This window comes from Pelophylax lessonae (assembly GCF_965119305.1).
Source record: "Pelophylax lessonae genome assembly, chromosome: 4".
Taxonomy (NCBI): domain Eukaryota; kingdom Metazoa; phylum Chordata; class Amphibia; order Anura; family Ranidae; genus Pelophylax; species Pelophylax lessonae.
Window position 1 is genome coordinate 546,859,105 of NC_138771.1, and position 13,989 is coordinate 546,873,093.

The window sequence follows — 13,989 nt, forward strand, 5'->3', positions numbered from 1 at the left end:
CATGGATCCAGTCAACGTAGGCAATATATACCAGTGTTCTAGATCTTTATTGTACTCTTGTCCTGATATTTCACTTTGACTGTCACCTAGCAACTTAACCACTTGCCGACCGCCGCACGACTATCTACGTGGGCGGTCAGCCCCTCACAGGCAAAGTGACGTAGGTCTACGTCGCTCGCCTGTGAGGGTTTAGGGAGCGAGCGCGCGCCGCCGGAGGCGCGCTCCCGCTCCCGCGTGGTCACGGACCCCCCCGCGCGCGTGACCGGCGGACCCGATCGCCGCCGGCCACTCTGCGATCGGCGGGGGAGAGGGAGATAGTCAGGCAGCTTGTGTAAACAAGCTGCCTGTCATTCTCCTCTCTGTATGAGAGCTGATCACATGGATCTACTATGTAGATCCATTGATCACTCTGCATACAGTTGAAGCCACAGCCAATCACAGTTAGAATCACGCCCCTAGGGACACACACAGCCCCTCCCTCTCAAATAAAGTTAACCCCTTCACTACCAGTGCATTTTTACAGTAACAGTGCATATGTATAGCACTGATTACTGTAGAAATGTCACTGGTAACCCCAAAAGTGTCAAAAATGTCAGTCAAGGGTCCGATCTGTCCGCCGCAATGTCGCAGTACCGCAAAAAAAAAATCGCAGATCGCCGCCATTACGCGTTAAAAAGAAAAACAACAAAAATGACAAAAATCTTTCCCTTTGTTAGTAAACGCAATAACTTTTGCGCAAACCAATCAAAATACGCTTTTTGCGATTTTTTTTACCAAACATAGGTAGCATAAAACAAATTGGCCGAAAATATTAAAAAATTTTGATTTTTACATTTTTTTTTGGGGGAATTTCATATAAAAAAAAGGGAAAAATATTGCTATTTTTGCAAAATTTACGCTCTTTTTTTGTTTATAGCGCGTGATCAAAAAAATCGCACAGGTGATCAAATACCACCAAAAGAAAGCTCTGTTTGTGGGAAAAAAAGGACGCCAAATTCGTTTCGGTACAGCGTCGCACGACCGCGCAATTGTCCGTTAAAGTCACGCAGTGCCGAATCGCAAAATGCCCTCTGGTCGTTTAGCAGCCAAATCCTCCGGGGCTTAAGTGGTTAAGGACCCAGCCTTTTTCTGACACTTGTTATTTACAAGTAAAAATCTGTAAAAATCTTTGTTCCTAGAAAACTACTTAGGACCCCAAAACATTATATAATTTTTAGCAGAGACCCTAGAGAATAAAATGGTGGTCATTGCAATATTTTATGTCACACTGGATTTGCACAGCGGTCTTTATAATGCAATTTTTTTTGTTTAAAAAAAAAAAAAAAAAAATAGTGACCTCAGTTTTTTTTTGTATAATGTGAAAGATGATGTTACGCTGAGTAAACAGATACCCTACATGTCATGCTTTAACCACTTAAGCCCCGGAGGATTTGGCTGCCCAAAGACCAGGCCCTATTTTGCGATCCGGCACTGCGTGACTTTAACGGACAATTGCGCGGTCGTGCGACGCTGTACCCAAATGAAATTGACATTCTTTTTTTCCCACAAACAGAGCTTTCTTTTGGTAGTATTTGATCACCTGTGCAATTTTTACTTTTTGCGCTATAAAAAAAAAAAAAAAAAAAGCGACAATTTTGAAAAAAAAACAATATTTTTCACATTTTTTTTTAGATGAAATTCCCCAAAAAAATGTAAAAAAAAATCACAATTTAACATTTTAGGCCAATTTGTTTTCTGCTACATATGTTTGGTAAAAAAAAAAATAAATAAATAAAATCGCAATAAGCGTATTTTGATTGGTTTGCGCAAAAGTTATTGCGTTTACTAAGGGAAAGATTTTTGTCATTTTTATTGTTTTTTTTTTTTTTTTTTAACGAGTAATGGCGGCGATCTGCAATTTTTTTTTTGCGGGACTGCGACATTGCGGCAGACAGATTGGACCCTTGACTGACATTTTTTACACTTTTGGGGGTACCAGTGACATTACTACAGTAATCAGTGCTATACATATACACTGTTACTGTAAAAATGACACTGGCAGGGAAGGGGTTAACTTTATTGGTGATGCAGGGGTTAAGTGTGTCCCTAGGGGCGTGCTTCTAACTGTAAAGGGGTGTGGCTAGTGATGTAATCACAGAGACATACGATCCTACATAGCAGGATCGTATGATCTCTGCAGTTAGATCAGGGAGAATGACAGGTGGCTTTGTTTACATTAGCCGCCTGCCTTTCTCCCTCTGCACTGGGAGATTGTGAGTGACCGGCGTCACACGCGCGGACATATGTTAGGGAACGAGCGGGGGCGGAAGCGCGCCTTAGGCGGCGCACGCTCGCCCCCTAGAGGCTCTCAGGCTAGCAACGTAGTACTACATCACTTTGCCTGTACGGGGCTGACTGCCGCAGTAAATATACTGTGGGCGGTCGGCAAGTGGTTAAAACTGCGCACGCTCGTAGAATGGCAACAACTACGGTACTTAAAAATCTCCATAGGCGATACTTTAAATATTTTTACAGGTTGTCTGTTTAGGGTTACACAGGAGGTCTTGTGCTAGAATGATTGCTTTCGCTCTAACAATCACGGCGATACCTCACGTGTTGTTAGAACACTGTTTACATATGCGGGCGAAACTTACATATGAGTTTGCTTCTGCGCACGAGCACAGAGGGATGGGGTGCTTTCAATTTCTCTTTCCTTTTATTTTGCTTTATAGTTTTTACACTGTCCCTTTATTTAGTTTTTTTATCACTTTTATTTCCATCACAAGGAATGTAGACATCCCTTGTATTAGAAATAGGCATGACAGGTCCTCTTTATTGAGATATCTGGGGTAAAAAGACCCCAGATCTCTAATTTACCTTCAAAAGCAAAAGAAACATTTTTTGACTTAAAAAAAAAGAAATAATTAAAATAATTTGTTTATGCCCGAGAACGGGAAGTGACATCAGAGGTCGCTCCAGTCCTCCAAGGGCATAGAGCCAAATGGGGGCCATCTTGCTCTCACTCGACTTCCTGCCCAGCAAACAGCTGAATCTGGTCGCTTCCAGGCTTAACGGAAGGCTCCAATAAGCATGGAAACAACCGGTAAGCGGCACAAGGGTGTACCTCTCCCGCCACTTCTAAAAGTGATCTTGCAGCGAATCTACTGTTGGGCTCACATTTATCGGAAAGCCAACCGCCTAAACGAAAAAACAATACTAGGATTATGGCATCTCGCTGCAGCCTTAAGCCTGGTATTTAATGGCAAAATCATGACATACATTCCCAGTCAGGTGGCTAGTAAAGCCTCACTACAACCATACAACCATGGCAGCCTCCTTGTTCTAATCCTACCAATCTTGGGCTTTAGGACTATGAAGGAAACTATATACTGCATTTAAGTGTTAAATTAAGAAAAAGGTTCTATTTTGATTGCGTTTTTGGTAGATCTGCAAATGGAGCATTACAGAATCACTGCATAGCAGGAAGCACAAGGTGATTGTATTCACCTTCACTCTGACCTCCACTGCCCCCATTTGCCCTAAGTTTTGACTTTTTGAAAACCTAACCGACACAGATCTCAGTAAGCCCAACATGACATGGCGCAGAAGTAAATATAGCCCTACTCCAGAGGGAGCGGCTGAGTGTGGGTCCCCCTGGGTTACCGCTAGCAACAACAGTACCTTCAGACATGTTTTCAAGTGTGAACGCCTCAGACAAGAACCAGTCCAGTTTGTTTTTTTTAACATCCGACCACCCTAACCATGTTTAAAAGAACTAGGTCACTCACAGTTCTACCAAAAATATGCCCGCCTCAGAGTTGGGATATATTGTCCAATTACATATGGAATAAAAAGAAAGGGGTGCTGCTATAGCCCCCCTTTCTTTATGGGATGGTGGCAGGGGAATAAAAAATCTAAGAGTTATCAATAGGTTTTCCCTTTAGGTGGCCAGGGTCAGTGAACTTTTGACCTGAGTCAGGCTGAGGTAGATAACAGGAGTATTATTTTTAATGTATAATTTTTCCCGCCTGCTTTTCAGGGCTATCACTGGGCAGATTTAGAGTGTGGAGCTCCGCTCCCGCCCAAATATTCCTGCTCCTGGTCAGTATTTCCAGCTCAAGCTGGTTCCAGAGAGGGGCTATTTAAGAAGCGACCGCGGGACTCCGGGTCACTTCGTTCCTGTCAGGACCTCAGATCTCTTCAGCGTTCCTGTACCACCTATCATAATGAGCCTTATCAGGAAGCTAATAGAGAAAGCTGGAGAGAAGGGCAGCGAGGACTGGCTCCGCCGCTGCCTTGAATTACCGCTGTCTTCGGCGCAGTCAGCCTCGGTCGCTTCAGCGTCGGCAGCCATGGAGGTTCCCAGCGGCAGCGGAAGTGGAGTCCCGTTGGAAGAAGGAACGAGTGAAGAGACATCTCGCCCGGCGGACATCGGAGTTATGGCAGCCGGGTCATCGCACATGCGCAGTAGCGTCTCGGCGGTCATTCACGAAACGGAGGCTGGCCCATCGAAGAGACGCCGGATGCCCCGGAAGAGCTACTCACCGTCAACCGGAAGAGATGAAGCCGGTCCGTCTCGAAGAAGCTCCCCCCATGGAAGAGGAGGCCGTCGCCCGAATCGGAGCCAGACGGAGGAAACATCGCGGAGGCAGCGCACACCTGGGCGCAGGGCGTCAGACGATGGGTCGGTACCTGTCACCCCGGAGGGGGGCCCCCCTCCGGCCGCCAGAGCAGCATCCTCTTCAGCACAGGCCGGAGCGTCGGCTCTGCCTGCATCGGGTGAGTCATCTGCCCCTGAGTCCATGTCTTCTCTGATGTTACAGTTGTTATCTGAATTTAGGTCTTTCACTGAGCATTTTAAAAATTCCCCTGAAGTCCCTAATGATGCTAGTTCTGTGTGGATAGCGCCACCTAGTGGGGAAATTTCAGTCAGTCAGCCTGCTTCATCTTTTGATCTGGCTCAGAGCCAGAACTTACCCGAAGTTTGTTTAAGGGAACCATTGACTTGTGAAGTTTCCCCCCTTGGTTTCCACCTTTCTGAAGCAATTAAAGATAAGATCTGGCAGGGAGCATTTATTGACCTATTGTCTCTGTTACCATCAGCTAAGGATTTTGCAAATAAAAAAGATGATGAGGAGAGGAAGAGACCAATTGCTAGGTCCTTCAATAACTGGTTACAAGCTTTTTTAATATATTCCAGTGTGCTTTGTGAAAAGTTCCCAAATAGAAGTGTGGGATTATTTCAGCACATGGAAATAGTCTTGGAGGCTTATAAAAATTTTGGAGGTTTAGCCTGGTTTAGCTACGACGTAGCTTTCAGGCAAAAATTATCAGTTCAGCCTTCATTAAAATGGGGAGTAAAGGACGTGGGGCTGTGGCTTGATCTTTTTGTCCCTCTCTTTCTCCCCAAGCCTAATGTCAACCCTCAACAGACAGGCCTCCAGTCCTTTAAGACAGTGGTTCTCAAATCCGGTCCTCGGGACCCACCAACAGGCCAGGTTTGCAAGATAACTAAATTACATCACAGGTGATCTCATTTGCTTCTCAGTGATTGCAGTATTCTAGTCTGCATCCCCCAAGGTAATACTTAAAATCTGGCCTGTTAGTGGGTCCCGAGGACCGGAGTTGAGAACCACTGCTTTAAGAAAGGCTTATGTTTCAATTTCAATGAAACACAATGTAGATGGCCCGGATCATGCAAGTTTAAGCATGAATGCGCATTTTGCGCCGGGCCACATCCCGTGTTCAAATGTTTTAAAAGGATGGCAGCACAACAGTCAGGTGTTCAAAAAAAGCCAACTCCCCAGTGAAGCTGCCAGAAATGCTCCCCTGGCTCCTCCGCTATCCAGACCGGGAGAAAGCGGACCTCTTAATTGAGGGATTTACATTCGGTTTTGTGCTGCCTTCCTTTAAGGGCAATGGCTGTGTCATCCATAGAAACCTAAAATCAGTTCTGGGCCTGCAAAGCATTGTGGCCGAAAAGATTGCTGCTGAATTAAAAGAGGGCAGATTTGCAGGTCCTTTTACCGAGCCTCCTTTCTTGGATTTTAGGGTCTCTCCATTAGGCATAGTCCAGAAAAAAGAGCCGAATTCCTACAGATTGATCCACCACCTATCTTATCCCAAAGACGAATCCCTCAACGACGAAATTAGTGGTGAATTAGCTTCGGTTCAATATGCTACTTTCGAAGATGCCCTGGAGAGACTCCGTTTTGCAGGAAGGGGGGCTCTTTTGGCAAAGGCGGATATCAAATCCGCATTTCGTCTGTTACCCATTCATCCCAGCAGTTTCAATTCTTTGGGTTTCCATTTTTTAAACCAGTTTTATTTTGACAAGTGCCTCCCAATGGGTCGCTCATTATCTTGCTTTTATTTTGAAAGTTTCTCCACTTTTCTAGAATGGGTGGTTAGTCAGATTTCAGGGTCTCACCTTTTAGTACACTATTTAGATGATTTTCTTTTTATAGGCCCTCCTTCCTCTGACACTTGTGAAATCTTATTAAACACCTTTTTAAAAGTTTGTGAACAATTTGGGGTCCCTTTAGCCCTCGAGAAAACTTTTCCCCCATGCAACTGCATAGTGTTTTTAGGTATCACTATAGATGCGGCCCGGATGGAGTTTAGGCTACCGGAAGATAAGATTGAAAAGCTTCGCGGATCTCTTTTACAGACGATCAGAAGAAAAAAGGTTTGTCTGAAAGAGCTACAATCCCTATTGGGGTTGTTAGCCTTTGCATCCAGGGTGATACCGGTAGGTAAGATATTTTCCAGACGTATTTATGCAGCGATCTCGGGCCTAAAATCTCCCTCTTCTCACGTGAGGGTTTCAAGTGAGATGAGGGAAGACCTTCTAGTGTGGATACAATTTTTGTTATTTTTCAATGGGGCTACGGTTTGGCAGGAACCTTTTATCGTAGACAGAGATTTTTTGCTCTTTACGGATTCGGCGGGGTCTAAGGGTTTCGCCGCCATTTGGCGTAACCATTGGTGCGCGGCACCTTGGTGCGCCAAATGGAAAAATCTTGGTCTTATACGCAACATTGTCTTGCTAGAATTGTTCCCGATTATAGTGGCCCTGGAATTATGGGGCCATCATTTTCGGAACAAAAGGATTATGGTACGGACGGACAACAAGGGCGTTTTATACGCAATAAATTGCTTGTCCTCAAAATCTCCGCCCGTTACCATAATGCTGAGGTATCTGGTTGCAAAGTGTCTAGAATTCAACATCTGGTTAAAAGCATCTTTTGTGCCGGGAAAAGATAATATTTTGGCAGACTGTTTATCCCGTTTTCAGATGGGTCGATTCTTTCAGCTACTGCCAACGGCAGATTTAACTGGACACTCCTGCCCGGGGCACCTGTGGGACCTGATCTAGCCAGTGTCATGGAAAATATTGAACTATCTCTAGCCCCGTCAACACTCGCTGGATATCGATCAGCTTGGTTGCTGTGGCTACAGCATCTTCAGTCAGCTAGTGTACCATCGGACGATTTTTCAGAATCTTTGCTGTTATCCTTTTTGAACTCTCTATTTTTGGACAAATTCTCTTGGTCACATATCCACAAAATTCTTGCAGGGATATCATTTTTTCAAAAACTTCATAACAAGCCAGCGTGCCTTTCCTATTTTTCGGTAAGGCAGGCTATGAAGGGTTACAAAAAACTTCACTTCAAAACTGACGATAGGAAGCCTATTTCTTTAGAATTGCTGGGTGATCTATGCACAACTTTAATTAAGGTTTGCTTTTCTGAATACGAGGCAAAATTATTTAGGGCGGCGTTTGTAGTTATGTTTTTCGCCGCACTCAGGATCTCGGAATTGATTCCTGATCGGAAATTGGGTTTTCCGGGCCTGCGCATTCAGGATGTTTCATTTCATTCAGCTAGCGTCGGTATTTTTTTGGCGCATTCCAAGACCAACCAAATGGGTTCGGGAAAGCAAATTATTCTTTATGAGTTCAGGAATTCTGCGATTTGTCCTGTCTCTCTGTTAAAAGAATACGTTTCGATAAGACCGCACATTAGCGACGTTTTATTTATCCATTTTTCAGGAAAACCTCTCTCTCGTTTTCAATTTTCGGCAGTATTGCGTATTTGTTTGCAGCAGCTGAATTTAGGCGGGGAAAAAATAACCTCTCACTCGTTTCGCAACGGGGCTGCTACTGAGGCGGTTAGGCTGGGTTTAGGGGTGGAAACGGTAAAAAGAATTGGTAGGTGGTCTTCAGATTGCTACAAATCTTACGTACGCCCTAATGCTTATATTTGATTTCAGGGACCAAGCTCTCGGTCTGGATCATGGGCCATTCATATGTTCACTGGGCCCAGCAGCGGGCGAAGAATCGGGTCTACACCGAGAACTTAGGTTTGGACAGGAACAAGTTTCAAGTGGTTTGGTTTGGTAAGCGTGGCATGGTATGGGCGGAGCTTGTTACTGAATTTTTAAGGCTTACTAATTCAGCTCCCCCCCCCCGATATTTTGGTGATACACCTAGGGGGAAATGACATCGGGAGGTTTAAAACTTTAGATTTACTATTTTCCATTCGGGATGATTTGGTTTTTATTCAATCACTATTCCCCAAGCTTCGTCTAGTTTTCTCTGAAGTGATCCCGCGTTTGATCTCTTTCCGCTTTTACGGTTTTAAGCCGATAGAGAGAATGAGGAAACGTTTGAATAGAGGTCTCTCCAAACTATTAGGTGGTTTGGGAATCATATCTTTTAGGCACGTCGAGTTGGAGGGGGGTTTGTTGGGTCTTTATCGGAAGGATGGTGTCCATCTTTCCGATATTGGCCTAGATATCCTGAATAATAATTTAGGTACGTGTATTGAAATGGCCGCGCGCTGGGATGGTGGGGACAGGCGGAAATTTTCCGCCTGTCTGGTGGATAATGTGGAAAAAAAGTTCTAGTGATGTTTTGTCAACCTGAGCCGTCTGGCTAGGTTGTTGTTGATGTAAGTCTACTCTGAAATGTAAACACAGTTTTAAATTATTTATTTATGTAAAGTCAATAATAAAACAGCCGCGGCCTTTTTTAAATGCAAGCCAACTGGTATGGTCTATTTATTTAAAAAAAAAAAAAAAAAAATGGTATAGTGTTTTACATGTTTATGTATGTCTATATAGTTAAATTATAAAGTTGGTTTAAAAAATTATTCAGGATAAAACATCCTGCCTACCATTCCCATAGGATAGAGAACACATTGTGTGGCAATCCTTAAATGTTCAAATTTCATGAACATGTAAAATATTGCAAAGCATTTAAAGTACAATAGCAGAAACTTAAAGTGTTACTAAACCCAGAACCTGCATTCATTATATTTGGTCCCCCACTGTACACAGAACATGGAAATACAATAGTTTCAGTAAATATAAACTGCTAAATACCTTTTCTCATCAGCCGTATATAGCAGCCTTTTGACTTCAGCGTCCGGCCAAGCACTGATTAAAGCTTCTCTACTCTGACTATCCTGAGGCTGCAGAACCCCCGACCCTCTGTCTGGACAGTGCTGATCACATGCACTCTCCCAAGAAACTAAAAAACCTCTATAGCAATACACACCAAACTGGGCATGTGCAGAGTGCCCACCAGGAGATGGTTTGGGGACTGTGGAAGAAGGGGAGGATCAGAGAAGACAGGATGAAACCACCTTTTTACACAGGATTGCGCAGAATTAACCCCTTAGGCTCCACAGTGGGTATAACAAACACAAACCAGTAAAGCGCACTACAAGGTTCGGCCCAACAAACAGCAGTCTATAGTATCAACATGGTGAGGACAAAGGTTCATGCCAACACAAAGGTTCATGTCAACACATAAGGGTCCTGCAGCTTGCCAGGGGAAGATCCAGGAAGATCCAGGGAGCTCAAACAACAAAGAAATGGCAGCTCTAGGTTTTTATTAGAATGATAAAGTAATTTATTCTATAAAAACAAATACACTTACATGTAAAAATATTCTGCCATCCGTGCTGATTACCAAGATTTTTACAAGTGTACCATTTGTTTTTATGAAATAAATGACTATCATTCTAATGAGGATTCTCGTGCTGCCATTTCTTTGTTGTACAGCGAGTATAACAAGCATACTTCACTGCATATACAGACTCATTTTATGGTTGTGGGTTTAGTAACACTTTAATTGACCTTACTTTTCACTGTTTCGCTCACTAGATAAAATAGGCACATTACAATAAATCACAAAGTGCAATCACATTTTGTAGCAGCTCTCATCTTTGTGCATCGGGATCTTTAAGAGAACAGAACATTGCAATAAAGTGGTACCCCAAGGACTTTGTGCCAAATGGCAAAAATAAGGCAAAGGGCATTTTTTGAAGTCCATCCCTGTCTAAAGCTGTGTGCCACCTAGTAGCAAAACTTTACATTACAGGAGTCCAATAAAAGTGCAATGTTTTTTCTCACTAATCTGCATGGTCTGCCTCTGCTGCTAAACAATGTACAATTCTTCCCACATTTTGTTCAAACATATTGGTGCCAGCTTAGATGGTGGGTACACACCAAAATATTCCCACTGCTAAGATTTTCCTTTCCTTACTAATTGACCATGTTCAGCACTTTTATTCTGTGGCAGTGAAAGTGGTTGGGTGGCGTAGAATTTGCACCAAAGTCCTGAGATCCTATACCCCTTAATAGATCATTGATGTTGAAAAAAGACTAAAGAGCTGCTGAGAACAGGGAAGTTAACTTTTACCTTTAATTCTCTGCACTGCTTATCCTGTAACTTTTATCTACAACATTGGTCCCTTTTAGAGCCAGTTCACCACATGCAGTTCAGTGCATTTTTTTCTGCATCAAAAAACGCATGGAAAGTAGGTTATATGGTTTCCAATAGTTCACAGCAGTGCTTGCAGTTCCAGAAAAAAAAAAGTCGAACATGCTGCATTTTTTCTGAACTGGACTATACTGGAACGCTGTAAAACACATCAAAAACACACCAAAAATGCACTGGAACACACATGTCCTTATTTGAGGTTAAGGAAAAAAAAAAAAAAAAGGGAGGAAAAGAGGGGGAAAAAAATGCACCGGACTGCATCAAAAGCGCACCGAAATGCATTGCAAATGCAGAAAAGAATCTGGACCGCGGCCCTCCAGCTGTTGCAGAACTACACATCCCATATGGCATTGTAAAACTCTGACATTCACAGACATGACTAGGCATGATGAGAATTGTAGTTCTTAAACAACTGGAGGGCCATAGTTTGAAGACCCCTGGTCTATACTCTCAACTCTACTCACACCTTGATGTAGCGCCAGTTCACACCACAGAAACGCAGTCCGGATGCTTTTCTGCATATGCGTTTTTGATGCACTCCAGTGCTTTTTTTCCCCCCCCTCTTTTTTCTTAACCTTAAATAAGGACGTGTGTTCGAGTATTTTTTGTGTGTTTTATTGCATTCCAGTACAGTCCAGTGCAGAAAAATGCAGCAGGTTCTACTTTTTTTCTGGTGTGAACTATACCATTGAAAACCATATAGATTATTATCCACGCCTTTTTGGTGCAGAAAAAAAAAGTGCACTGGACTTCATGTAGTGTGAACTGGCCCTTATGCCTCGTACACACGCATTTGGTTGCCTGATACTAATATTAAATTCAACAATGCGTACTAAACGTATATTTTTTTTTCCGTACGATTCTGGAAAGCTTCCTGGTTGCGCTACGCAAAATAGTGAAGACAAAAAAGACAAAAACAATGGCAGCCAGGCTTTTCCCGGGTTATTTTTGTGTTTCTGATCATGCGTGGTCGTTTGATTTTTAGCGGACACATACTGTACTGATTAAATTATTGTCATTTGCTAGGCTATTGTACGACAAAAGATTTTGCGTTTGTCATTTCAGACATTGTTGGATGAAATGTCGTAATCAGCTGTCGAAAGCAGTGTACTAACGATCAGCTTAACATGCGATCAATTCGAAAAGCTATTTTTTTTCGTACGATTATCTGATCGGGTGTACGAGGCATTAGGCATATTTCACATCGCTGCTTGGCTGAAGTAATGCCTCGTACACACGCAACGATTGTTGGCCGTGAATTTTCGGCCAACGTCCGATCTGCCGATTTTCGGCTTGTTAGTATGATGCTTCCGACAACCGACTGCGACTTTTCGGCCGAACAAAATCTGGTGTGCATGCTATAAAATTTGTGTTGGCTGTCAAACAGAACGGCCGATTTTCCGTCAGTCAGTACAGATTTCGGCAGACAAAAATCTGGTAAGCAAGACTGGGCATGCTCTGAGAAGAAAAAACACACGGAAAGTAAACCAGCACATGACATCACTTCTGAAGTTGGTTGTTGTTGGCCAAGAAAATTCATGTGCAGTCTAGAGCACATTTCAACCAACACAACAACACTGGACAAAAGACGGCCGATCGGTCGGCCGATAATCGTTGCATGTGTACGAGGCTTAATTTAATGTATCCAGCACAATAAAAGGTAACTATAAGTTACAATCACAAAATACTAAAGGCACTTGGGCTGTTAGGGCACCAGGTATCAAATAATGACAACCACATATCAGCATACATAGTTTTTACATATTATAAAAAGATTATACATCAAACACATTAAAAATAGAAGGAGGGGAAAAGATTCAAAATTGTTGATAAAGGCGTACCCAAGACAAATATCCAGCCCTCTACAAGCCTATTACAATTGTAAGTCAACTGCTATGTCCAAAAATGGACCATGTACAGTACTATAAATAAATTCTACACAAAGAGGGAGGAGAAGAGGGTGACCAATGATCTGTTTGCATTTTGCGGTCCAAGACGCTTCTTAAGGAGCAGTAAATATCAGAATCTAGATTACAATCCAAGATACATGTGGCTATTCGGTCAAAACCATCAGTCCAAGGCCCCCCAGAACCATGCACCATTCCCAAAGTACAGACTGGGCCATCACCTTACCAACCTCCAACATTTGTGGTGTACCCAGGTAAAACAGACTGATGAACCCTTAGCATATCAGGAAGATGTTCAAACACCACCACCATCAGGAACTTGCAAGTTGCAACAGGCTCGGAGCACGTTACAAGTCCCTGATGGTGGTGGTGGTGTTTGAACATCTTCCTGATATGCTCATGGGTTTTGGAAAAAATAACCAGACCCAACTTGCAAGCCAGGGAAATCAGGGGATAATAACGTCACAATTCTAAGATAAACTCATGAGTCAGAATTTTTTATCAATAAATTTCAAAGTCCCCATGCAGTCATTGAAGAGTAGACCCAATTTGTGGGCATGGTATGATCTTGTTTTCTCGAAAATGGACATACCTTCAAAATAATTTTTAAAAGAAATGACATTTCAACCAAAAACACAATTTTTACCTCCAGTTCCAAGCAAGCACATTGCTAACAATAGGCTGATCATTTTGTGTTGTGGAAGGGCTGGTTCCATGTCTCCAGTCCAGATAGCTAGTTCATTAACCACCTGTCTGCAGGGCTGGGTGTGGATACCACATGATGGATGGTCACATGATGAATGGTCACATGACAGCATTTCATGTGATCCTACTAGAATCCAAGGGTGACCGGTGTTCCGTGAGAATTACCTACCCGTGAGAAAAACCTACCCTCCTCACTTCCGGTTGCACGGCAGTGTGTTTAATGCGGCGGCTTCATTAAAACAGCTGGGCTACAATACGAGTCATCACCGCTCCTGTCACTTCCCTAATCTGGGCTAGTAAATATAAAAGCGGCGGCGGCTGTATGAAAAGATAAATCACAGAGCCGAGAGCCGCTTTTATATTTACTAGCCCAGATCAGGGTAGTGACAGGGAGAGGAGCGGAGATGACTCATAGTGCAGCACAGCTGTTTTAATTTAACCGCCGCGTCGGTAGGTTTTTATCACGGACACCGTGATAATTTCATACTGGTGCGCATGCGCACTAGTCTGATCCTCAGCTGCTCCATTACGTATCGGGGGCTGTGAGCATGCGCACTGCGGCGCTGCTCAGCCGTTTCTGGCCGGAAGTGACGAAGGTAGGTTTTT

The 13,989-nt window shown here is 43.3% G+C and overlaps 1 protein-coding gene across 1 annotated transcript in view; it reads right to left on the bottom strand.

Annotated features, from left to right (window-relative positions):
* ASTL (astacin like metalloendopeptidase) overlaps positions 1-13,394 on the bottom strand; it is a gene marked incomplete at both ends in the record, with an annotated part of 68,576 nt that extends 55,182 nt beyond the window's left edge. Inside the window, one exon of the mRNA XM_082252712.1 lies at positions 13,325-13,394. Within this exon, the coding sequence (XP_082108838.1) occupies positions 13,325-13,394 (70 nt within the window). The remainder of the gene's footprint in view (positions 1-13,324) is intronic.
* Positions 13,395-13,989: the final 595 nt, after the last annotated feature.